General features: G+C 46.5%; 1 protein-coding gene across 2 annotated transcripts in view; it reads right to left on the reverse strand.

Moving 5' to 3' along the window:
- ZFYVE9 (zinc finger FYVE-type containing 9) overlaps nt 1–27,211 on the reverse strand; it is a 1,362,935-nt gene that overhangs the window by 88,569 nt on the left and 1,247,155 nt on the right. For both annotated transcript variants that reach the window (XM_069642200.1, XM_069642199.1), the window contains exon 18: nt 8,118–8,294. In XM_069642200.1, the coding sequence (XP_069498301.1) occupies nt 8,118–8,294 (177 nt within the window). The remainder of the gene's footprint in view (nt 1–8,117; nt 8,295–27,211) is intronic.

Here is a 27,211-nt window from a genome sequence, read left to right on the forward strand (position 1 = left end):
CCAGGTTTTTAAGAGATTATCTAAGGGGGATCCACCTATATTCAGCGGTAGGATAACCGTTTTACTTCGATCAAAACGAAAACCCGAGTGAGTCCTATATTCCTCTTCTGCGGCTAAGAGTGCTGGGATGGACCAGGACAGTTGTCAGATAAACGAGGACATCATCAGCAAACAGTGCTAGCTTGTATTCTTTCCCAAATATTTTAATCCCAGTGATTGAGGCATCTCCACGGATAGATTGGGCCAGAGGTTCCATCACCAACGAAAAAAATCAGAGGTGATAAATGGCAGCCTTGCCCGGTCCCCCGACTCAAGGCAAAGGAGGGTGGGGGGAGGGATGCCACACCATTAACCACGTTTGCTCTTGTGTTGTGATATAGAGCCTGTGCCCCCGTGATCCAGCGTGCCCCCAGGTTCGCCTGCCTCAGGACTTACAGCAAAAACAGCCACTCCACACTGTCAAAAGCTTTTTCTGTAGCCACCAAAATTAGGGTGGGCCCTGAGTCTTGAGGGTCAATTGACACAATTAGATCTAGAGTTTTGCAGATGTTATCCAAGCCCTGTCCTCCTTTTACATAACCGACCTGGTCGTTGTGTATGAACCTCTTGCAACACCCCACACAGCCTATTGGCAAGTATGCTGGCGTATATTTTGACATCTAAATTGGCCTTTAGGAACCACACTCTAGCTTATCCCTTCCTTCTTTGGGGAGAACGATAATTCTAGCCTCCGTGAAGGATGCTGGAGCCTGTCCCGTTTCCATGATGTCGTTAAAAAGTAGGGTCAGGAAGGGTGCAAAAGCACCGCTGAAAGTCTTATAAAAAGCTAGGGTGAAGCCGTCTTGACCTGGCGCTGATCCGGCCTTTAATTTTGAGATGGTAGCACTTACTTCCTCCACTACTATTGGAGCGCTCAATTTGTCTATATCTGGAGTTTGCAGTGGTCGAATAGCAGAGGTTTCTAAGAATTTGTCTATGTTTTCTTGGGTTGATGCACAGTCAGAGGTGTACAATTGTTAGCTGAACTGGCCGGAACAAGCTGTGATTTCAGTGGGTTTGTCCAGCGTTGCCCCCTCAGGGTTTTTGATTTAATAAACCGCTCTTTCAGCTCTCTGCCCTCTTGGTCTAGCTGCTAGTAGAGTGTGGGCTTTGTCACCTTTCATAACATTTTTGTTTGACGTGTCGGAGGAGTGTCAACGCTTTCTCACTCTAGACTTCCTTCAGCTCTCGTCTAAGAAGCTTTATATCTGCCAATGTCTTAACAGTATCTCCCACCCCACCTGACAGGTCAGCCTCCTTGTTTCTTATTTCTCCCTTCAGATATGTCTGCCGTAGGAGTCTGGCTCTCTTCGTAAATGTTCCCTGCGCTATCAGAAGCCCTCTCGTCGTTGCTTTTGCTGCTTCCCACACTATGGCTTGAGAAGGATCACCTATGTTGTTTCACTTAAAGAAATCCCTAATGTCAGCATCAAATGATTCCCTAAAGGCCCGATCTTTAAAAAGTGTGTCATTACAGATCCATCTTTTGCCCGTGCTCGTACTCGGACCCAAGTCAAGGTTCATAGGGCTCGTGTCGTGGTCTGACCAGCCCACTAGTTCAATGGCTGCCCTCTCGATTTTCTGTGCTAGTGCTGCCTCCATAAAAATGTAACCTATGAGAGTGAATGTTTGGTGTGGGGGACATTAGAATGTATATACTTTTGTTTGCATGTGGCGGGATCTCCACGAGTCTACCAAGAAATGTTCCTGCATAAGGATTTGGAAAAGCCCTCTCCCCTGGGGAGGTACAGCTCCCTCCCTGTATGAGACCCAGTCCAAAGCCGGGCCCATCACCATGTTAAAGCCCCCCTCACAGATCAGATCCCCGGTTCTCAATTTTTCTAAGACAGCAAAGAGCACAATGTGACTGCCCTTGATCGAATTTCTGTGGGTTTGTGTGATTTGCAACCTCAATGATGCCCAATATAAAATGCCCACACCTCCCTTTTTGACTGGTCCCGATGCCCACACAGCTCCTCCCAGGTGTCTTCCCTTCAGGGTGCTCTCCTCTCCACCTCTTGATCTCTTTTGGGGGGTATTAAGGCACTTCACATTTAGTGACCCAAATCTCACTGAATTATTCGCCATACCCCTGATCCGTAAATAATCTCATGAGTAACTGTTTGTAACCCCGGTGTTCGCTTTCGTATAATCAAAATTGCTGTGACCTGGTGCATGTTGCCTCTCTTCCGATATGCTACCGTGTACTTGTGACTGCCCTTGATCGAATTTCTGTGGGTTTGTGTGATTTGCAACCCCAATGATGCCCAATATAAAATGCCCACACCTCCCTTTTTGACTGGTCCCGATGCCCACACAGCTCCTCCCAGGTGTCTTCCCTTCAGGGTGCTCTCCTCTCCACCTCTTGATCTCTTTTGGGGGGTATTAAGGCACTTCACATTTAGTGACCCAAATCTCACTGAATTATTCGCCATACCCCTGATCCGTAAATAATCTCATGAGTAACTGTTTGTAACCCCGGTGTTCGCTTTCGTATAATCAAAATTGCTGTGACCTGGTGCATGTTGCCTCTCTTCCGATATGCTACCGTGTACTTGTGCTGCATGCAGGTTTGAGATGATGTGGCGCTTGCTGAAGCTTCCTTGTGTTCGACCCCCCCTCCACCCGCGAGTACTCCCTCCCCTTATTCCCCTGCCCCAAGTCCCCAACAAAAAAAGGGGAAATTGTTTACCCTGGTGACAGTAGACGCCATACAAAAAAAACATAGGGCCACACTACGGGTGACCCCCGAAACACATCACTTCAAACTACAAAATACTTGCTTTTAGTCGGCACTTATATCAAATAACTCTTAACTATCCAGCCCGGTTAATAAAGACAAGAGAACAATGGAAAGTCCGGTCTTCGTCCTCAGACCTAGGTCGGTGCACCTGCCGTTCCAGGAAAACTCAAAGTACGTGGCAGGGCGCACCTCTCGGTTTCCTTAAACCGACAGGCGGTCTGATCTTGTTCGTTTATGTGCCCCCAGCGTGTCATGGGGTGTTATACCTCTTGAACTTCGTCGTGCCCTTGGCGTGCCCTCTCTTGAACCAAAGGCCCATTGGTTTCCTGGGTGGTTATGAGGACGACGGGAGTTTTTCCATCTTCTGCGAAAACCACCCTATATTCCTTGTTGCAGTGTTCAAAGGAAAGCACAAAGGGGGAAGCCCCATCTGTAGTGGATATTTTGTTCTCGTAGCCATGTGGTTAATGAGCGGCAATCTCTCCTTTTGGTGAGGGTAGATGCTGAGAGTTCCTGGAAGATTCGAACATGTGAGCCCTCGAAGTCAATGTGGTCCTGCTCTCTTGCCTGTAGTGATGGCATTTAGCTAGAACAGACCTTGGTCCGTTTGGGAGGGGGGAGCTTCCTGCTCGATGCACTGCAGGTCCGGCGTTAGGGGGGACGGGAAAAGAGAACGAAGGCTTTCACTTGCCTTTTCATGCTCAATGGGGTTTCCTTTGGCGTTTCCTTGAGGCCTTGTATACGTATATTAGATCTCCTCTCCCGGTCTGCGTTCCTTTGCGCCAAGTCCTGGAAGCGACCCTCCGTTTTCATTTCTACCAGGTCAGTTGACAGTTGGTAATTTTACAGGGCCTCAACTTTGTCCTAAAGTCTGCCCACTCTTGTAGGGCATTCAGGTGGTTGCCATTACTGCTCTTTAAAGACCCGATTTCGTCCAGGAGTATGCGAATATCTGCTTTTGTGGAAGTATGATGGCCTGCTACTGGTATAATCTGCAAGTCTGTTGGGGGATTGGCCGCCATAGTGGAGCGTGTGCGGCGATACTCCTGTAACTTGTGTGCTGTGGCGGGATCTAACTCACCTGGCATGTGCTCCTTGCGTCGACCGGTGCTTGTGGTGGGCGATTTTCAAACTGGTTGTTTGCGTTGGTGGTGTCCCCTGGCCTTGGCACAGCTTGTTGCCTACTGTGGAGATGGGTTGTTTTGCCATGAAGAGATAGTGTTCAGGTGTGTATGCAGCAGCCTTAAGATCAATTCAGAGCGAGTGGTCCACAATGCCAAGGTTGCCGACTCTGCGTGTTGGTCTGTGTCCGCTGCCTCCCCTGCCGCGGTGAGACTCCTGGTCCGGCTCGGGGTGAATTGGGGGGGCACCACAGCACGCAGTGTGCACTTTCACTACCGTACTGGCCTCCTAGTGCTGCTTGTGCGGCGCGCTCAGGGCCCCCGAATTCAGCTGTTGGCTCCAAATGTGGGGTCCGATTGCGAGCAGAGCAATGCTCTAAGCTTCTGGGACAGTTCGACCCCCCTAGTCCCTTTATTTGGCTTGTGGCGATGCCTTCACCGGCCCACATTGCCCACTGTTGTTGCCGCTTGCTGGGGAGGGTTGCAGCACCAGAATTGCGGGGTAAGTGCAGGTGGTCCCTTGTTTGTGGAGGCAGTGACTAATCTGGGCATTTGTCTTGTCTGCAGTGGGGCAGTTGGGTGGATGGCTGCTCAGCCCTGGGAGCGGATCTCCTGGTGCCCGAGACACCCTCAAGCCGAGTGTTGCTGTCACCTTGCAGCAATCTCCTTCATCCGAAGTGGTCCAGCGCTGACGCCACCACCGCTCTTCTCATGGGCTCTAACCTCACGGCTTGTCCAATCGGTGTGACTGCTCCGGACGGTGCTTGCTTTTACGGTCCACACAGTCAGCCCCCGACAGCAGGGCGGTTCACTGGATTCCTCTGAGCTGCTTTATGCCGGTACATTGGGCGCTCACTTCCAGCTTGTCCCTGACTACGGTCTTCCCCCCCCCTTATAAATCTGCCATGTAGGAAGCGGAGCGGGGCGGTTGGCGCGCTCAGGCACTGGCGAGCATTCATGCCGGGCCTTGGGGGAGGACACCAGTCTGTGCTATTTTTGGGAGGGTGCTCCCACCGTTTCTTTCCAGGAAGCTTCCTGCCGGGTGCTTTCCCTCCACGATTCATTACTTTATTCTGCAAACGGGCTGAATTTGCTTTAGTGCGCCAACATTTCTTCACAGGTAAGACCCTCAGGCAGCCTTTCCGTCTGCGCCCACAGTGGTCTCCCAACAAAGACGTTTTTAACCGATTCACATCAGAGTAAGCTTTTTTTATATTTTGCCAAAGATTACAAATCTCACTCAACCACCTAGAAGGCTGATAATAGCTGCTACTGAATGCCTGATGGAACCATTAGCACAATATCTGAATGTTATCTTACACCATTGATTCATCAGACTGGAACGTACCTTAAAGATACAGAGCATTTCTTGAATACTATAGAAACAGTAACAATTGATACTTCCAATGATTGGCTTGTCAATTTAGATGAAACTAGTTTGTATACATCCATTCGACACTCCGAGGGACTGGAAGCTTTTGAATGGTTTATTTTAAAATTCAAAGACATTGGTGCACTCAAGGTTTTTCTTATAAGCTTCATGAAATTGAGTTTCAATTACTTATTCAGATTTAAGAAAGATTACTACTCGTAACTTTTAGGAACAGCTATTGGCACCAGCGTATGCACAGATCTGTTTTTCGGTTCGAGACAAAATATTTTATCATACTTGAAATGGACTAAATATCTGGGCTTATACACAAGATATATTGATATTTTTCTGGTGTGGACAGGATCAGAGGGGGACCCAAGTACTTTCTTTGTACATTTGAATGAAGTACATGCATAGATCAAATTTACAATGAACTACAACCAAACGCATCTTTATATTTAAAAACAATTGATAGGAATAATCTTCCACATGCATAAAGTTTTCATCCACAACAGATGCTAGAGAGAATTGTGTATAGTCAGTTTCTCTGCGTTAAGAAGATAGCACCAGACCCACAGCAATTGGAAAAACAAAATAACTTGTTGAAGAAGAGGTTTATAGCAAGAGGCTATAATGAGAATGGTTTACGTAGGTCTCTTGCTAACGCATCCCAAGCGAACCGACAAATATTACTTTAAAACAAAACTAACCCTCGCCCTGGTTTGGTCTATGTTACAAACTTTTCCCAAAAAAAGCTTTAAAATAAAGAAAATTGTTCCAAAACACTGGAAAACCTTGCAATTGGATTCTCTAAAGAACCATTTCCGAATCTGCCTATGTTTGCATACAAAAACCGGAGTTGTTGATGAAAGCTGAACAGGTAGTTACTTATCGACCATTTTGTACAACAGGAAAGGTTCTATATTGTTAAGGCCAGCACTATAATATCATGCTAAGCAATAAGATCCAAACATCCCTTAAATGAAAAGACCGTTTTTCTTAAAGATTTTGCTTCCTGTGATTGTGTTGGTCTGAACACAAATCTAATATACAGACCCTTAAAATGAAATCACCTGTTGCAACTCATTATGAAAAAAGCATACGATTTCTCAAATGGAGTTTATTTTGCAATGTCTGCTTTTGCCTAAACTGGAAGTGGCCATTTCGGGGGGCAATTTAGGGAGGCTGGGGATTAAAGGTGAATTCAACAAAGATGTTCGCAACAAAGGGAAATGTACTGGTTACATAAGCTCTCATTATTAGTTACAAAAAATGTGAATACTGATTGGGTTTCTTTTGCATGAACTTTCATGAGATTGTTCAGGAACTATTTTCTCTGGAAGTTGGATTAAATTTGGATGTAAACATCACGTGTTAAATGTCCCATTTTGACAATTAAGTTATTTTTGTTTTAGGTCGACTTTGTTATATTGGTTAGCTATTTATTTTAGTTCGTGTTTTGTAAATATTTTGGTCACAATTTGATAATTTCTCAATATTTAATTGGTTGCATATTTTCTTAGTTCGATTTTACACATTTTCTTAATTTTTTTAAACTGGGACATTTGCCGTTTTTTACAAAAGATTTAAGTTTGTTTTACATTGTTCCACCAAGATGGCGGTGAACCTAGGTCATCAGTAATCCTATATAATACACTTGTTATCAGCGGAACCAGGGGCCGGACTTGAATGATTCCCATATATGGGAGGAGTGGCATTTGCTGCATATTTGATCAAAGATCTAATAGAGAGGATGTGCGTGTCGATAGTGGACTCTTGTTTCTTATGTGGATTCTATTAATAGTTTTAGTGCTTGGATGGATTGGCAGCCTTTATGGTTAACAGCACTTCGCTCTATGTGAATACTATACCTTGAAAAGATTTTACCTTGTGAAGTTTAGCTTCAAATGTGGACGTCAACAGCTTTATGGTTTGACTTTTGTATGATTTTAGGATGAAGTATTTTGTCTCATTTAATATCGACATAACTCATTAATTATGTGTAACTTTAATATTTTGGTAGACTGTGTGAGGTAGTTAGGACTCATTCCTGAAGAAGGTCATCAGTTTAAACTCAAAACGCATTAAGACAGAATAAATCCCATTAACATGGGACATCCAACATAGATGGATATTACCATCTAAGGATGGTGACTATGTTCTATGTGTAACTGGTGATACTGTATTGGGTTCATTAACGTTATTTGCAAATATGTTTTGCTGATTGCTTACTTTGGTCATGAAACTTAGAGGCTTTTTCATCTTAGAATCCCATTTTACATACCGTTGGGCGCTAAATGCAGTCCATGTTACCTGCAAAATACATTAGCATGTAGAAGAATATCGCTCTGCTCAGTGTAGGGCAGCTGCACAAAAAAAGAATTCTTCTAGATTAAACTATATAAAAGCCAATCTATTTACACATTTCCTTCAATTTTTCAAAGCTTTGCACATTGTATATGAGTGACTTCCATACTCCTTATCCATACCATCTTCACACTTCCACCTCTCTTCTCACATTCATGCTTATTCATTCATCCACTCAACAAAGCATAGTCAACCAACTGTCTATCCTCACACATGAATTCCTCGGTCGGCCCCATCTATCATTCATCAACTTTGTATCCCTCTGTCTGCCCTCCTCACTTATTCCTCATCTTCTTATATACATTGTTCTTCTGAAAAGCTTGTTCCCATATTAATGGCAATACAACTCCTTATGTTGCAGCTTTTAAAATTGTACAAGAAATCTTAACCACTTGAAAACAATGATACAAGTTACGGTCTATGAATCAAAGTGTGCCCTAGAATCTATCTGGAAGTTAACCCCCTCATAGCTTACTCGATTGGCATCAAGTGTAACACGCAGGCCCAGTTTGGTCATTCCATCTTCCTTCAGCAACTTGAGGTGCACACAAAGAGCTAAGCAAAAAGCCTTAGCAACGTTTTCAGTCAATCTACTGTGATCAGCAGGGTCACTCAGCGAATTCTGCTGGTCGTCATTCTCCAGAAAAAACACCTAGGAAAATCAAGAAATAGTAACGGAACAACCATTTATGCACAGTTTGTAAAAGAATAGCACGATCAAAGTTATCTTACATGGAACAGCACACAATTTCATAAAACAAGGTAGATTGCAAAGTGAGTAATATATATAGACTACAAACCTAACCATCTCCTGGTGCTGCTTATCTTATTTGCAGGAAGTGGTTGTGTTACTGAAAAGGGTCTCTTTGGGTCAAACAAGCTCATCAATGAAGCAAGCGTGGTTTCGCTTTTCCAGATGCCAGGAACGTCTGTTGCAGACTTTTAGGGGGACTTTATATGTCTTCTTGGCAAGGGCTTAGGAACATAATGATGCTATTACCAATCATTATCAACCTGTCTGTGGAAAGCAGGGATCCCTTAAGTCATTCCTAACTATCCAAGTCCTAGCTGGGAAGACCAGTCAAGGGTTCACTCGTAAGTGGGGAGGCAGATGCCGGAAATGTACAGTTGACACACGAGAACAAGGAAGGTTCACATACTATGTAACTGAAAATATATTGCATCAAACATTGTGCAATAAGAATACATATCAATTAACAGGTAATTGTGATGCTGAGTGTGACCCCCCACCATCCCCCAGTCGCCTGTGAGGCTGTGGTGCCCCCCCAGTTGTCTGAGGCTGTGGCGGCCCCCTCCCCCCCAGTCACCTGTGTGGCTGTGTGTGCCCACCCCAGTCACCTGTGAAATCTGTGGGTGCCCCCCACCCACCTGTGATGCTGTGTGTGAATCCCGTCACCTGTGATGCTTTGTTTGCCCCCCCCACCCGCCTGTGAAGCTGTGTGTATCCCCCCATCCCCTGCCCAGTTTCCTGTGATGCTGTGGTGCCCCCCCACCCACGATGCTGTGTGTGCCGCCCACCCTCCCCAGTTGCCTTTGAGGCTGTGGTGCCCCACTCCCCCAAGCTCCCTGTGATGCTGTGTGCGCTCCCCCACTAGCCGCCTGTGATGCTGTGTGTGCACCAAACCCCCCGTCGCCTGTGATGCTGTGTGTGTAACACCCTCCCCCGCCCGTCGCCGGTGATGCAGTGTGTGCCCCACACTACCCCGTTGCCGGTGTTGCTGTGTGTGCCCCACACTCCGCCGTCGCCGGTGATGCTGTGTGTGCCCCCTCCTCCCCCAAGTCGCCTTTGAGGCTGTGGTGCCCCAGCCCCCACCAGTCGCCTTTGAGGCTGTGGTGCACCATTCCCCCCCAGTCGCCTTTGAGGCTGTGGTGCACCGCCCCCCCCAGTCTGTGATATGTTGGTGCCCTGCCCCCTAGTCGCCTGTAATGTTGTGTGTGCCCCCCTCAGTCGCTTGCGATGCTGTGTGTGCCCCCCCCAGTCGCCTGTGAGGCTGTGGTGCCCCCCCAGTCGCCTGTGAGGCTGTGGCGCCTGCCACCCAGTTGCCTGTGATGCTGTGGTCCCCCCCCACCCGCCTGTGATGCCGTGTGTGCCCCCCCAGTCGCTGGTGATGCTGTGGTGCCCCCATGCCCCTCCCAGTCACCTATGATGCTGTGGTGTCCCCCATCCGGGCCCAGTCGCTGGGGGCAGTGCAATACATAGGATCAACAGTAAAGAATAAATAAAATAAATAAAATAATAGGTAAAAGTGCGGCCAGCTAGAGGCAAGTGCGAGGGTAAGTGTAGACAAAGTGTTGAGAGCTGGTGGGGGCTGTAGGGGTACAGAAACAGCCCACAAGTGCAGGGGTTGCCCAGGAGGCAGTGCAGGTGTGCAGTTGGTGGGGAATGGGACCAGGGCCCAAGATCAGAGGGTAGCCAGGTGACCAGTGCAGTTTGTTAAGTGACTTCAATTCAGCACTCCAACTAAGTCAATGCCGAGTCTCATGACAAGTTCATATATCTGGATGATATAACCTTGTATAACGCCCCTTTCTTTGAATCCCCCTGACCTCACTGAGCTAAGAAGGTTTGTTTTGCAAATTAAAAGATTTATTGAAAAATTAAACAAGATATATAACACACTTTTATAAATAAATATTTGAGAGCACACTTAAGAATATGACAGTGATCAACAATGGATAATATTACAATGGTACGCTCTTAGGAGTTGGTATAGAAAGGATAAGGTAGCTGAGAATGCTTTTATGGTCTCAAGGAAAAACAATGATGGAAAGAATGCAGCACAGAAAAACTGATATGGTTTCAACAAGAGAGAATATAATCACTTTTCCCCTTGTGGCAATTCACTCCCCCCCTATGCAGTATAAAGAGATGGAAGGGGAGCGCACAATTTTCAGGAATACCATCAAATGCAATACCAATTCAGTTCCCCCCTAGCAAGCTTAGAACACAGGGGTGATTTTAAAACACTTTAAATGTGATTTGCAAAGAAGTGAAAATATGCTAAAAATGATTTTAATTCCCTATAGGAGATTCAGGGTAGGTGACAGCTACTTTGAATTGGTTCAGGTCAACACTATCAATGATTCATGAGGGATTGTCAGGTTGAAAACGAATTTCAGCAATGGAAGCAAAAGCAGCTATTTTTTTTACAAGTGGTGAAATGAGCTAGTTGCAATTCGCGGCACTTTTTCCGAGTGCGTAGAGCGCGATTACGGAAAAACTATAATGAGTAGAAAGTTAGGCTTGTTGGAAAGCTGAGAATCTTAGCTTTAAGAAGAAATCTCGTTCCTAGCACACGCGGTTCAAAAGATACGGACGATTTGTGGAGGTAGATTTCCAGAAATGAAATAATGATTCAGAATGGCAAATGACACTTTCACAGCTTTAAAGTCACAGAATGAACACGCGATTTCTAATGCAGTTCTAGGCAGGTTTAATTGGATGGGATAAGCTTCTTTTAAACTAATAGATGACTATGCACAGTTCTGGCTGGGTACTCGCACTATAAATTTGAAATAGGCCGTCAAGATCTGGTCTGGTTGGCTGCGGTTGTCTCGCCACGGACGGTCTCTGGTACCGGTTCTGCTCACAGCGATCTGGTCTGGGTCTCTGGTTTTGGCAAAAGTTCTGGCACTGCACAGCGGTCTGGTCTGGTCTCGGTTCTGGATACAGCTCTGCATTCTGGGTTCTGGCACAGTGTTCAAGCCCGAATCAAACCGCTCGCCCGGCTGTTGAATAGTTTGGTTAGGTTGCTGGATTCTGAGGCCTCTGAAGGATTCAGCTTGTGGACTAGGCCTCTCTGCTACAAGTTCTGAAGTCTGGATTCTAAGTTATGGATATGGTCCTTGTGGATATTGTCTGGTCCGGAAAAATGCTTCTCAAGAAATCAGTTTTAATTGGAAAGTGAATGTCCCTTCCTGGGTCTTAGTGGCTCTTTTTATGTCTTTTGAAAATGGGTGTGCGTGCGTGGGCATAACTAAGCCTGCCCCTCACAACTTATCATTGGCCAAGTTCTCCTCTCTCCCTTGATTGGGGGAAGGAAATGGAGTGTCATCGTGATAAGGTATGTTTATGGGTCAGAGGATCCTCCCCTTGTCACTTTGCAAACAAATCTATTTTTGATCCAAATGCATATTTATCTATGTACAATTTTTCTAATATTATATGTCCAGTTAACATTTTCTGTAGCACCAAACCATCCGATCCCTGTCTTTGTAAGATGTCGTGTCCACTTCTGACAGAATTCTGCCCTTTTTATCCAGAACACAACCTCTAAACTTTTCCAGAATTTACACAAATGTGCGCAAGGAATATGGGCATCAGATGATAAAGTTTCAGATTTTTAACATACAGACATTTGGAGTAATACCCTATTTTCCGCTACTACCCCCAGAACATAGCACAGAGTCCTAACACCTCTTAAAATGTGGACAGAAAAATCACAGGCATAATGATATTTATATAATTTTGACAGTTAAGTACTATGAATTATCCATCTTTTTAAAATTATGCTCTGGCCCAGATGGGTGTGGTTTAGGTTCCAAAGCACATGGGGGAATTTCTGTCTGTCCCCGCCTCCAGCTCAGGTGGCACCCAGAGGCAGCGCCCCTCCCATTTCCGTCCAAGAGGAAGCCATTCAAGACCCCCGATTCAGCATTTGCCTGAGCCAAGGAAAGTTCATTATTCTGTTTTCCTGCAGTCCCCTCCCCTGATTCAATCAGAGAGGTGTGATCTCCTTTTGGTGGGGACAGCAGAATGCAGCCAGGCCTGCGAACAGTAGGTGTTAAGAATTCTCATTAACCAGCAAGGCTTTGAAGTTTCCAGCTAACTCAGGTTCCTTGTCAGCTCCTGAAAGACAGGCCTCCTGTCAGAGTTTAGACCGCTAGCGCCGGTTAGTGTCAAACGCCGGTACTGCACCAATTTTTGGGAGCTGTCTTGAATTAATGCATTTCGGATTTTGAACAGCACCATATTCCTTTGCACTGATTTCGCTCATGGCGCTTCTGGCCCATCACGCTCGCACTCGTGGGTGGCAGGTCAGGCGACCAGTTTGGTGTGCGCAAAACTGCGCGATTTTCCTGGATTCTGGTGCAAATGTGGGCTTTTCAGCCATCTTGGATTTTCTAAGCCCACAGCACCAAATGTTGTAGCATAATAGTTCAAACGTGGGTCAAGACACCCGACAAGCCCCCCCGCCCGACTGCACTTTGATTTCGAGTCGAGGGGGAGTCGGGTGCAAAGGATGTTTTGATCCACGCGCTGGGATGTCCGCATCATCATCTTCTGATTACGCAGATGGCACAGTTCAGCATCTTTTTCTCCATCAGGGTGGATCGATCGGTTCTCCTCGCCGGTCCTGATGGGAGTTTCAGGCGGTGCCCCGGGCCCCTCGGATCTTTGCTCTCGGTCCCCGGGTCGTCCTCTTTGGTCAGTCTACATGGTTTCATCTCTCCTAGGATGACAAAGCAAAGCGGCAGAAACATATTCATATACATTTCCCCACCACTATTAATGGTGGGGCGAACATATACATTTTATACATCAGGAGACATTTGCATTCAATATTATAGGCTATATGTGGAATGTTTTAGGGTTGGACTTGTATTATTCTGGATCAGCCCCCTCTGGGATTGCAGAGGACTCCTCCAGTTGCTGCAGTGTGTGCCTGGGATGGCAATACTTTAGCTGATAAATATTGACACACTTGTCTTCCACTTCCGCCGAACTACCATTGGGGATGCGGATCTTGTAGGCGACTGGGGAGATTTTGTCTACAATTTCAAAAGGTCACTTCCATGTAGGCAGACATTTTCGCTGTTTGGCCTGGTTCCTTTGGAAATTGTATAGATAGACCTGGTCTCCCACATTGTATTCTTTCCTATTAGTCTTCAAACCAGTGAGTTTTCATACTCTCAGCTGATCTTTCTAGATTCCGCTGAACATAGGCAAAAGCATTTTGAAGGTGTTTCCTTAAATTCTCCACATACTCATGAGTTGTGGAAGCATTGATTAATGTCTGCTCTTGGGTCCAGTAGAACAAATGCTGGGGAAGCACCATCTTGCGTCCAGTCCTCAGCTCAAACGGTGACATTTTAGTTGCAGATGAAGGGGTAGATCTGATGGCCATTAGGACCAGAGGTAATCGGATATCCCAACTTGGCCCAGAATCTGCCAAAAACTTATTTAAGATGCTCACAATGGTTCTGTTGTATCTCTCCACTGCACCAGAAGAGGCTGGCCGGTAAGCAATATGGAGCTTCCTTTTAACCCCCAGTATCTCCCACATCTTTGTCATTACTTCGCTGGTAAAATGGCTACCTCTGTCTGATTCAATACTTTGGGGTAGACCAAAACGCGAAAAGATGTGGTTGATAATCAGGGCAGCTGCTGTTTCTGCCTTGCAGTTTGGGGCCGGGAGACATTCTACCCATTTAGTAAATAAGCATGTCACCATTAACATGTACTTGTTTCCCCAAGAGGAGCGAATCACGGGGCCTATGAAGTCAACTTGCAAATCTGACCATGGCAGTGTCATCCCCCTCTTTTGGAGAGGCGCACGCTGTGTGAGGGATGTTGGCTGAAATTGTGCACACTCAAGACACCCCTTCAAGTATTGGTCGAGGTCCTGCCCCATGTGTGGCCAGTATGCAACCTCTCTTAAAATCTCAAGTGTTGTATGAAACCCCCTATGACCGGCGGTGGGTGCATCATGGGCGTGACTTAACATCAGGCTTCGGAATGAGGTAGGGACCACCCACTGATCATGGCCAGCTTGGGATTTCCTTACCAACAAACCGTCTTGGATTCAGAACATTTTTGGACATTTCATCAACACTCTAAGGTCCTCCTCCCCAATGTAATCGGTATGCGTTGGGGGAAAGTTTACAGGGTCCTCAATGTGTTGGTAAAACTTACCAGTTATTGGATCCCCCTTCTGAGCCATGATCAAATCAGCATCTGGGGTCTCCTTACTCCATTGTGCAGTTGAAAAATCATTGTGAGCATTTGTCTGGGACCTAGTGATCGCAGTGACCTGGATTTCCCCCAACAGGGACTCAATCTCTATTAGATCCCCTTGGATGGCCCCGGTTTTGGCCAGCTAATCAGCTAAGTCATTTCCAGTTTTGTCTGGTCCCTCTACTTTGGAATGACCCTTGATCTTTTTCCAGTATATGGTCATCCCATTCACAGTGACCAGATTATCAATGTTTTGGATTAACTTCCCATGTTTCAAGGGTTTGCTATTAACCAGGTGCTCCATGAACCCGTTCCGTACATAATCCGAATCTGTGATTATGACCAGCTCGTGGAGTTGATGTTGGACAACAGTGAGGATGGCTTGATATACAGCCATCAACTCTGCCACCCGACTACTTCGGTGACCAATTTTGTATCCAGCGGAGGGTTCTGGGTACTCATTCACCCGCGCATTCCCTACGCCGGGCACAAGTTCTTTTTCCCCGTTGTTGTCAACATGGTAAGAGCATCCATCCACATAAACAGTGGGCATTCCCTCACAATTGTCTTCTTCAAAGACTTTGTGTGGGGAATTAATATATGCCTCCATGTTGTCCTTGATTTTTAGACTTTAGTCCTCGAGACAGTTTTCTCTGGCACAATCATGCAAGTCAGCCAGACCTTGCGCGAGGATCTCTTCTTGTTTTGGCCATATCTGACCTCCACAGGAAAGCCTTGCATTGACAGAATCCAGGAAGTAATTCGGGAATTACTCACATTTCCAGCCCGGATTCGGTCACTTTGGAGATATTGCAGAGGCTGGTGTGGAGTCTCCACTATGATGTGTTCCCCCTGGATAAACGGGCGGTAATTCTTCAATGCCCACACTGTTGCCAGGAGTGCCTTCTCACAATCGTTGAATTTTTCCTCCACAGAGGATAAAAAGTTATGCTCGCATAGGAGATTACTTTATTGACCTTGTCATGCTTTTGATATAATACTGCAGTCAAGCATGTATTAGAGAACCCTGTCTCCAAGAAAAACTCCTTGTTTCTGACAGGGTAAGCTAGGCAGGGCGCTTGCGAGAGGCTTCTTTTGAGCTGCCTTACTGCCTCGGATTTTTCTGGACCCCAATCCCACTTGGCCCCCCCCCTTCAAGAGATGAATCAGGGGTCTGGTGATCTCTGCATAGCCCTCAATGAACTTTCTGCTGTAATTAGTCAGTCCAAGGAGGCTCCTTAGTTCCCGCAGAGTTGTGGGGTCTTTCAGTTTCTGAAGTGCTTCCACTTTCTTTTCCTGGGGACAGAGACCCTGAGGAGTAATCTCATGCCCCAAGAAATTTACACGGGTTCTACACTACTGTGCTTTCTGAAAGGAAAGTTTTGCTACGGCGGCCCTCAACTGTGTCAGAACATAACGGATCTCCGCTATGTGTTCCTCCACAGATGAAATTTTGATGAGGACATCTACATAAGCCAGGTTACCCCTTGCACCCAGGTCGGGCATGGCCTTGTGTAGGAAAATGTTGAATTCATTGCCAGAGTTGAGGTATCCGAAGGGAGTTCGGGTCCATGTGTACTGCTGGCCCCCAAAGGTAAAAGCCAGCTTGTATTGGTCCTCCCTACTGACAGGTCTATTGCAGTGAATACCTGTGACCCCTGGATCTGGGCCAGCCCTTGTTCAATGTAGGGAAGAGGCCATCGGGAAGTATGGACCCGTTTGTTGAGCTCCCTAAGGTCGGCGCAGAGTCTCCACTGGCCGTTTGGCTTCAATATTCCCAGCACCGGATTATTGAAGGTGCTGTGAACTGGACGGATTATTCCCCGGGACTCAAGGTTCTTAATTATTTCAGTAAGGGACTCCAAGGATGCGAGAGGCAAGCGATATTGCTTCACAAACACTGGAGTCATGCCAGGGTCCGTGGGAATTATTGTGTGGATGTCGGTGCGACCACAGTCATATGAGTCTACCGCAAAGAGATCTTGAAAATCCAAGAAAACTTGTTTCAACTTTTGCTTCTGTTCCCGAGTCACACAGGCATCAGCTAGGTTGACTCTCTCTTCCACTAACTGCCTGAAGCCTGGAAAGACTTCTGGTTTTGCTATCTCAGCGGCCTCCTCCAGCTGGGTGGAGAAGTCCCTGGTCAGAGTGCTGATTTGGACTGGAGGCTTCAGGTGGGAAAGGCAACCCTCATGGACCTGGAAAATCACCTCATCCCTCCTGAAGTCACAAGTCACATCTTCCTTACCATAAGGACAGGAAGTGTACACCAGGAAGTTCCCCCCCATGCCGGGTAAAAATCCTGTCTGGTGTTGTACTGTCATCACTGTCAAAACAGTCCTTGGGGATTTGTCCTAACAGTTCATTTCCTAAATCAATGGAGAAATGTCGGTCATCAACCACCATTCCAATAATGGTGCCTGCGGCTAGAGTAATACTCTTTAAGTCGCTGTTATCCACCTCTATTGGAATGGTGTCATGTTCTATGTTGACTAATGGTGTTGGGTTTAGCCCCAACCCTTGCTCTTGGAGAGAAGCATTTAGATGAATATAAGCATCAGGGTTTTTCAATTTTTGTCCTATTTTAACTTTCACTTCCAGGGAGAATTGTCGGGTCTTCCTCTTTAATCTGAATTTCAACTGCATAAGGTAGCAATCGAGCCGACCTAAATGCTTTTTCTGGATCATTAAAGCCCGTGGGATTATCTGCTAATCGGGACCAAGCATTGAAGTTTATTAGGTCCAAACTAATGGCAAAGCGATTGAGAATGTCACTGCCCAAGTAAACGGCGGCAGTGACGTCTCGCACGACCCAACAATTATGGACTATGCTCTTGTTGCCAATGGAGATTTTGAGCATACACCTGCTTGGCAGGAGATGTTTGGAATTGGGCGTTTCCAGATCCATTTCCCATTTGTCTATCAGTTTGAATGTGGGAATGGCTGGATCTTTTGGGATGTTGGTGGAAAATGGCTTCGCTGATGAAGCTCTTACCGTTGTTCACACACACTCGGGCGAGGACAGAGTCCTTCCCATCATTTAACTGAACAGGGATGAACAACTGTTCTCCAATTTGCTGAATATCAGCCAGGCTCGGAGCTGATTTCACATCTTTCTGGACTATTGGAGTGTGAATGTCTGATTGTGGATTAGTAAAGAATTTCGGAGTGTTTCCTTCCAGTGTGGAATACCACCTTAAACAGGCAGGAAGGTTGATTTCCAGAAATAGAGAGGACCCCCCATCACCAGTCTGTTGTCCTACTACTATTACTGTCACATCTGGAATTTGGTTGTTCTGGAAGTGAAATTCTACTTGGTCAGATTTTTGTTCAACCATGTGGCAGGTGCCGTTTAAACTAACATGGTTGACGCTGTGTTTTAATATTATTGGTCGGCTAGTCTGGGTTCAGAGGACCTTGTTTACGCAATCTATTAGGGGTGACAACCTTCTCAGGAGGTCATTCCCTTGTAAACAAGGGGTGCCCTCTGGAGTCACTACTATGACCGGGTGTTTCACCTTGTGTCGCCCAAATCTGCAGTCCCCTTGACGGGAATTTCCTTCCCGTCAAAGTTCTGAAGTTGTCCAGGAAGAGAGGTGAGCGGAATTCGGTAATTCTCCCCCCTTCCTGCATTTAGTTCATCAAAGGCCCTTTTGGACAAAAGGGTAGCTTGGGATCCAGTGTCCACCAGTGCCAAAATTGTACCCTGCCCCTGTACTTGTACTGGGGCATAGTATCTTCCCTCCTTCTCCTCAAGGGGGCACAGATAATGCACATTTTTGGACAACTGGTGGGCTGGTTTTGGACATTGAGAGAGAGAAGAGATTTGGGCAGAGTTCGGCAGAGAGTTTTGGGAATCTGAATGAAAAAGTTGGCAATTGGATATTGATGCGGTTTTGGGTTCCCCTGGTTCGGGTTCTGGGACGCCCCCCCCCCCTTTTGGAGGCAGTCACCAGGATGGGTTTGAACCAGGGGTTTTCGGTATTGTTGGTTCTGGGGTAGAATGATGGGCGGCGACAGCTCAATACCCACATCTACCCAGTCTATGGATGCGGTTTTGGGTTCCCCTGGCTCCGGTTCAGGGCCGCTCCCCCCTTTTTGGAGGCAGTCACCCGGATGGGTTTGAACCAGGCGTTTCTGGTATTGTTGGTTCTGGGATAGAATGATGGGCGGCGACAGCTCAATCCCCACATCTATCCAGTCTGGATTGGAATCCCTTGGGACCAATTTTTCTTTGGGAGGAGTTCCCCCATCTCTGAAGATCCTTTTCCCAGGATCCTCTGAGGATCCCTCTCCCTCAAATTGGAAGATCTGTACCTCCTCCACAAAATGGGTCTGTTTGGGTCCTTTGTTTCTCCTACCTCCTCTCTGCTCCTTGGGTGGCAGACTTTCAGGGGTAGGAGATTCTGTTTCCGGTTCCTGGGTTTCCAGGGGCTGTTTACAAGTGGGGAAGGAAGCTTCCTCCAAGGCTTTACACCCCCCTTCCCTTTGTGACTCCTCCCTGGGAACCGGTGGGTTATCGGGGTGCTGCCTCCGTCATTGTTCTGGAGCACCAGGCCCAGAGTTTGGGGCATTCTGCGCAGGCATGCTCATCTGAGGGTTCTGTTGAGCCCTCAGCATGTGACCCAGATCCCGTGCCATATTTTGGACCTGGCGCTCTAACTGTGAAACCCGCTCAGGCTGGTACGGGGTTCTATTTTCTTCCCTGGGCTGATCCCAGGAAGGGTAGCCATCCCTTCTCTGGTAGTACCCCGGGATGGGAAGATGTGGGTACCCCTCCACCCTTGGCCTCCCCTCTCCCGGATTAGGTGGTCTGGGCTCAGGGAATTGTGGAAAGGAGGATGAATGATTTTGGGGCTGGAAATTGGGTGGATACCTGGGGAAAACGTTCTGCCCAGGGTTTGGTGAATTTCTTCCCTCCTGTGGGAAGTTAGGAGGGAAGTTCCCTGGGTTGGGTGCCTGGTTGGATCCATCCCTCTTGGGTTGGAGGAGTCCACACATACCCCAGGAAGGGTCGGTTTCCCTTTTAGCGGGGACTTACATAGTCAGGGGAGCGAGGGACCCCATTTGTGGGACTACCTCCTTGACTCCCTGTCTGTGACTGGCCCGAGGGCCTTATGGGCTGAGAATTATTCGGTGCAGGCAGGTTTTTAGGCCCCCCCCCCCCCCATCTCCAAATCTAAAATGGGGGCAACCTTTACCTCTGCCACCTTGGCAGCAGCAGGGGTGCTGGTCGATTTGGGGCTTTTCTGAGCGTTATTTTTATTTTATATGGGCTTCTGCACCTCATAGATCCGGGTAGCCTGTTCAATGACCCAGTCTAGTGACCTTTTCTCGTGAAAATCTTTCACTAGCTGGGTCATTATGTATTTGGTTAAGGCATGGAAAAACTTATTTACAAACTCTTTGCTGTCCGTGCGCACCCTTCTGGTAGTCTGTGCAAAGGCACGCTTCAATTCCTGCACACATTCTTGTGGGGCCTGATCCTCCCCACATTGCAAATTGTAGGCTGCCTTCGAGCCTCTTGGGGATTCCGGTGAACAGAAAAATGTTTCAAGATGGCCGCCCTATATGTGGACCATCTTGAATGGTTTTGGTCCTCCAGCCCCGCAAAGAAACTGGAGTATTCTGGGGAGAATGTCCATTTTACATACTGGATGCAGCTACTGCTGTCCTTCAAATGGAAAGTCACCATCATTTGCTCGTAAAGCTCCAAGTGTTCCCAAACAGAATACTTGGCGTTCTTGTGATAAGGGGTGATGACACTCCTTATTGCCTTAATCTGTTTTAAGGGGTCCTTAAGCAAGGCCCTTTTATCCTCAATGGCCTTTTTGGTTCAGGTAACCCTGGTCCATTCATCCTCTGACTCAGAAGCACTGCTCCCAGAGGTGCCCATCTGATCTTCCAGGTTTTCCCGGATTCTGCGAGCCTGGGAATGGCTGGCAGAACGTGGGGACCTGGTCTCCTGTGTCCTGTGACGCTCAGAGGAGTCTTCAGATTCCTCCATGCTGCCAGGATTTGATGAGTACACCCCCCCACTGACCTTTCTGGGCAGAGGTTTTTAGGACGCCCTTATTGGGCCTACTCTCCTGGGGTTCCCCACTAAATTGCACTGTAAGTAGGTGCCCATACCCGGATGCCCGCCCATCCATTCCTGGGTGGTATTGGCCTATGAGCCCCATATTTTTGCCTGGATAGTAATCCACCATCCCTGTTGCCCTGTGCTCATGTGCGCCAGGGGCCGTGGGGGTGGCAGAGTCCAGGGACTGGGAGAGATGAAGGCCTCTGGTACGAGGGCTCCTGAGGTTATGCTCAGGTGTTTCCCTTTCCCAGCGAACCTCATCTCCATCAGCCCCTGCTCCCTATTGCCATGCAAGAGCCTGTGCTTTCAGTTCCTCAGTTAAGGCCTTACTAGACTATCAGTCTCTCCTGCATGGCTACCTGTTGCTGGAGCCTATCATTGTGCTGACAGAAAGCCTCATTCTCGCTCTGTGCTTCCTGGTTAGTCTTGGAGTACTGGGCCAGTTTTTGCTGCAGGAGGGTTACCCCCTGAGTCCCATCCCTACTGGCTTGCTCCTTTCTTGCCAGAGCATCTTCCACCCTCCTGGCGTGCTCCAACAAGTTTTGATGCTCTTTTTGGAGGTCACCCAGTCCCTGGAGGGCCAGGTGATTTTCTTCCATTTTTCTTTTTAAGTGGCAGACTTCCTGGCCTAAGGTGTCCCTTTCCTGACCAAGAGCCTGCATCTGTGCCACCAGGTCGTCCCTCTGCCTTTGAAAGGCACCAGCTTTCTGGCGCTCCTCCTCAAATTCTGTCTGGGTATCCAGGTCTTTCAGAATCAGTTTGTTGCTCTCTGCCTTCTCCCTATCTAGGTGGCTTTGCAGGGTGACTACCTGCTCTGCGCATGCCCTATTGAAGTCCAGTTGTTGCTCCAGCTTTTTCTGGCTCTGCAGTAGGGCGTCCAAAGCTTCTTGGTACTCCTTCTGCAAGGCCAGAAATCTGGTATCCTGGTCAGACTTTTCCTGTTGCAGGATACCCATATCCTCTTTGATTTTAATGAGATACTGTCTACTCTCATTTTCTGACTCCTGTGCAGCCTCTGCTCAGAAGAGACCAGGTCAGATCGGGCCTTCTCTAATGCCATCTGTTGCCTATTTGCCAGATCTTGGCCTTCAGCACCTTTGTCCTGTATGGCTCCCATATATAAATACAAATATTCTGCTATCCTAACAATCTTGTTGTGCTCATCTTTGGCCTTAGGGGCCATGTATAGTTCGCTCAGGGCCACGTGTAAAGGACCCTGATCTTTCCAGCTGTCTAACCCAGTCGCATTGACCTGTTGTGTGATCGCCTGCAGCCACACATTCTGGTCCTGTTCAGACCATTCACCTCTCACAAACAGTTTATGTAAGAGGTGCTCTCTAGCTATCTTCATATCTACCAATGTCGTCATTCTGGAAATTGATTTCCTTCCTGACTTACAGAAGTTTGTATTTTATTTTGCAAAACAGAGCGTCCTTCTTTTGAGGGGTGCTTTTACAATATAACACGGTGTGGCGATCCACAGGATTTATGTATCCTGTCAGTTAGCACACAGTATTAAGCTTCACAAATGGTAGATCTAATCCAGACGTCCCGGACGAGCCCCCACTCTGTTAAGCGACTTCAATTCAGCACTCCAACTAAGTCAATGCCGAGTCTGGGATGCCCAAGGGAAGCCCTTAATTATATATTTTTATGACAAGTTCATAGATCTGGATGATAAACCCTTGTACAATGCCCCTCTCTTTGAATTTCCCTGACCTCACTGAGCCAAGAAGTAGGTTTGTTTTGCAAATTAAAAGATTTATTGAAAAACTAAACAAGATATATAACACACTTTTATAAATAAATATTTGAGAGAACACTTAAGAATATGACAGTGATCAACAATGGATAGTATTACAATGGTACGCTCTTAGGAGTTGGTATAGAAAGGATAAGGTAGCTGAGAATGCTTTTATGGTCTCAAGGAAAAACAATGATGGAAAGAATGCAGCACAGAAATAAACTGATATGGTTTCAACAAGAGAGAATAGAATCACCCCTTGTGGCAATTCACTCCCCCCCACCCCCTATGCAATATAAAGAGATGGAAGGAGAGCACACAATTTTCAGGAATACCATCAAATGCAATACCAATTCAGTTCCCCCCTAGCAAGCTTAGAACATAGGGATGATTTCAAAACACAGGCAAAAATACTTTAAATGTGATTTGCAAAGAAGTGAAAATATGCTAAAAATGATTTTAATTCCCTATAGGAAATTCGGGGTAGGTGACAGCTACTTTGAATTGGTTCAGGTCAACACTATCAGTGATTCATGAGGGATTGTCAGGTTGAAAACGAATTTCAGCAATGGAAGCAAAAGCAGCTATTTTTTTTACAAGTGGTGAAATGAGCTAGTTGCAATTCGCGGTACTTTTTCCGAGTGTGTCGAGCGCGATTACGGAAAAACTATGATTAGAAAGTCGGTTTTAGGCTTGGAAAGCTGGAATCTTAGCTTTAAGAAGAAAGTTAAATCTTGTTCCTAGCACACGCGGTTCAAAAGATACGGACGATTTGTGGAGGTAGATTTCCAGAAATGAAATAATGATTCAGAATGGCAAATGACACTTTCACAGCTTTAAAGTCACAGAATGAACACGCGATTTCTAATGCAGTTCTAGGCAGGTTGAATTGGATGGGATAAGCTTCTTTTAAACTAATAGATGACTATGCACAGTTCTGGCTGGGTACTCGCACTATAAATTTGAAATAGGCCGTCAAGATCTGGTCTGGTTGGCTGCGGTTCTCTCACCACGGACGGTCTCTGGTACCGGTTCTGCTCATAGCGATCTGGTCTGGGTCTCTGGTTTTGGCAAAAGTTCTGGCACTGCATGGCGGTCTGGTCTGGGTTCTGGATACAGCTCTGCTTTCTGGGTTCTAGCACAGGGTTCTAGCCAGAATCAAACAGCACGCCCGGCTGTTGAATAGTTTGGTTAGGTTGCTGGATTCTGAGGCCTCTGAAGGATTCAGCTTGTGTACTAGGCCTCTCTGCTACAAGTTCTGAAGTCTGGATTCTAAGTTCTGGATATGGTCCTTCTGGATATTGTCTGGTCCGGAAAAATGCTTCGCAAGAAATCCGTTTGAATTGGAAAGTGAATGTCCCTTCCTGGGTCTTAGTGGCTCTTTTTAATATCTTTTGAAAATGGGTGTGTGCGTGGGCATAACTAAGCCCGCCCCTCACAACTTATCATTGGCCAAGTTCTCCTCTCTCCCTTGATTGGGGGAAGGAAATGGAGTGTCATCGTGATGAGGTATGTTTATGGGTCAGAGGATCCTCCCCATGTCACTTTGCACACAAATTTATTTTTGATCCAAATGCATATTTATCTATGTACAATTTTTCTAATATTATATGTCGAGTTAACATATTTTCTGTAGCACTAAACCATCCGATCCCTGTCTTTGTAAGATGTCGTGTCCACTTCTGATAGAATTCTGCCTTTTTCATCCAGAACACAACCTCTAAACTTTTCCAGAATTTGCACAAATGTGCGCAAGGAATATGGGCATCAGATGATAAAGTGTCAGATTTTTAACATACAGACATTTGGAGTAATACCCTATTTTCCGCTACTACCCCCCCAGAACATAGCACAGAGTCCTAACACCTCTTAAAATGTGCACAGAAAAATCACAGGAATAATGATATTATTAACATAATTTTGACAGTTCCGTACTATGAATTATCCATCTTTTTAAAATTATGCTCTGGCCCAGATGGGTGTGGTTTAGGTTCCAAAGCACATGGGGGAATTTCTGTCTGTCCCCGCCTCCAGCTCAGGTGGCTCCCAGAGGCAGCGCCCCTCACATTTCCTTCCAAGAGGAAGCCATTTACAACCCCTGATTTAGCATTTGCCTGAGCCAAGGAAAGTTCATTGTTCTGTTTTCCTGCAGTCCCCTCCCCTGATTCAATCAGAGAGGTGTGATCTCCTTTTGGTGGAGACAGCAGAATGCAGCCAGGCCTGTGAACAGTAGGTGTTAAGAATTCTCATTAACCAGCAAGGCTTTGAAGTTTCCAGCTAACTTAGGTTCCTTGTCAGCTCCTGAAAGACAGGCCTCCTGTCAGAGTTTAGACTGCTAGTGCCGGTTAGTGTGAAACGCCAGTACTGCACCCATTTTTGGGAGCTGTCTTGAATTAATGCATTTCGGATTTTGAACAGCACCATATTCCTTTGCACTGATTTTGCTCATGGCGCTTCTGGCCCATCACGCTTCGCACTGGTGGGTGTAAGGTCAGGCGACCATTTTGGTGTGCGCAAAACTGTGCGGTTATCCTGGATTCTGGCGCAAATGTGGGCTTTTCAGCCATCTTGGATTTTCTAAGCCCACAGCACCAAATGTTGTAGCATAATAGTTCAAACGTGGGTCAAGACACCTGACAAGTTTCAGTCACGAGTTCAGCAGGGGAGAGGAGGAGAGAAAGCAGAAGCAAAGAGGAAGGTCTTGAGGTGCTTCCGGAACCAGAGATGGTTCACCTCAAGTTTCAGGGAGGCAGAGAGGCTGTTCCAGAGGGAGGCCCCTAGCACCAACTAGTAGCTTGGAGTACCGACTGACCCTGAGGGAGTTGGAGGCGGATGAGGGAAGAGCTCGAGAAGGAATATATTTAAGAGAGAGTTGAAGGTATTGAGACACCATTTATTTGCCCACTGATTTGACTTTGCATCTATGTGTTGCCACCCTGCAACATGGGGTAGGTACCATGTATTTGCCCACCGATTTGACTGTGCATCTATGTGTTGCTGCCGCCCTCCAACATGGAGCCAGGCTCAATGGATGTGATCACCAAGTACTTCTCTTTCGCACTTTTGCGCACAATCGGTATTTATTTGATTTGTTACACGCCCAGACCCTTCGGTATCACAGCAAGGTTACAGACGACTTAATAAAGCATACATTCAATAGGCCATTATGCCACAGTTACACTGACAGAAATTCAGAAAAAAAAGTCTATGAAAGAGAAGAGCACAGTTATTTACAATACAGAGAGGTATATACAAATACAGCGCCTTGGTATAAAGCGCTATATAAATAAATAAATCAATACATAACTATTCACATGTTATGCTGGCTGATATTGTTAGTATAGATTGAATAGCCAGGTTTTTAGCAGTTTTTTTAAACCCGTGAATGTTTCTTCATTTTTGATGTTGAGCGGTAGAGAATTCCAGTGTTTGGGGGCTATGTATTGGAAGCTACTGCCCTCTGCTCTGGTGTTTTTTGTACCAGGCTATTGCTAAAAGCGAGTGGTTGTTGGATCTTAGGGATCTGGCGATTTCTTTTTTGGCAATAGCATGGTTTAAGTAGATGGGAGCATTTTTGTGGAGGCATATGAAAATAATACACAGGGTTTTGAAGATTACTTTGGCTTTGATGGGTAGCCAGTGGTGCGCTCTTCTTGTTTTGAAAATATGGTCAGTTTTTCTTATTCCGAGGCCGGCTCGAAGGGCTTTGTTTTGTAGAAGTTGTAATTTGGTGGTGATGATGGTGGAGGTACCAAGTAATAATACGTTACAATAGTCAAACCTTGAAAGAATCAAGGCTCTGGCTAGTGTGATGCAATTGGTGGGGGTCAGGAATCGACGACAGAAAGATAGGTTTAGAGGTGTAGGAGGTGGAAGATGAAAGGGCATTGATGTGTTTAGTCACGGAGAGGTTTGTGTCCAAGTAGACTCCTAGCATTTTTACATGTTTCAGTACTGGTATTTTGGTGCCAACTATGTTGATGGCAGAGTAGTCTGGCTGAAGAACACTTATTTTGGATTGGGGGCCCATGATGAGAATCTCCATCTTCTCATCGTTGAGGCAAAGGCTATTTAATGCCATCCAGTTTTGGATTATGGCGTACATTTTGTTGAGTCAGGGTATCTTGGGTCTAATTCCCTGAAAGTGGGATACGGATCTGGGTGTCGTCTGCAAAGTTGGTGTAGATGATACCCATATCGTCCAGTGCAGAGAAGAGAAGTTTTGTATATGCGTTATAGAGTGTGGGTGAAAGGCAGGACCCTTGAGGAACGCTGATGGGGACTGGTATGGGGTCTGCGGCTTCTTTGCCTATGGTAACTCTGGATGTACGTTCCGCAAGGAAGGATTTGATCCACGTGGTTGTGTCTGTGGTGAAGTTGAAGACTCTAGCTAGGGTGGAGCAGAGTTTATTATGGTCCACAAGATCGAACGCTGCGGATAGGTCCAGAAGGAGGAGTATGCAGAGTTTTCCTGAGACTATGATGGAATCCATTTGGATTTTGAGATCTAAGAGGGCTGTTTCTGTACTGTGATTAGGACGGAAACCAGATTGTCTTGTGCCAAGGAGTTGGTTATGTTCCAGGTGTGCTTGGACTTGGTTGTATGCTATTCTGTCGAGGATTTTGAGTAGAAACGGGACTGTTATTGGCCTATAATTGGTGGGCACAGTGGGGTCGATTTTTTTTTAGGAGCGGTGTGACCCAGGCTTCCTCGATGCTGGCTGGAACCAGATTGGTATTAAAGGATGTGTTTATGAATTTAGT

The sequence above is a fragment of the Ambystoma mexicanum genome, chromosome 1q (assembly GCF_040938575.1).
Source record: "Ambystoma mexicanum isolate Mex_15411 chromosome 1q, UKY_AmexF1_1, whole genome shotgun sequence".
Classification (NCBI taxonomy): domain Eukaryota; kingdom Metazoa; phylum Chordata; class Amphibia; order Caudata; family Ambystomatidae; genus Ambystoma; species Ambystoma mexicanum.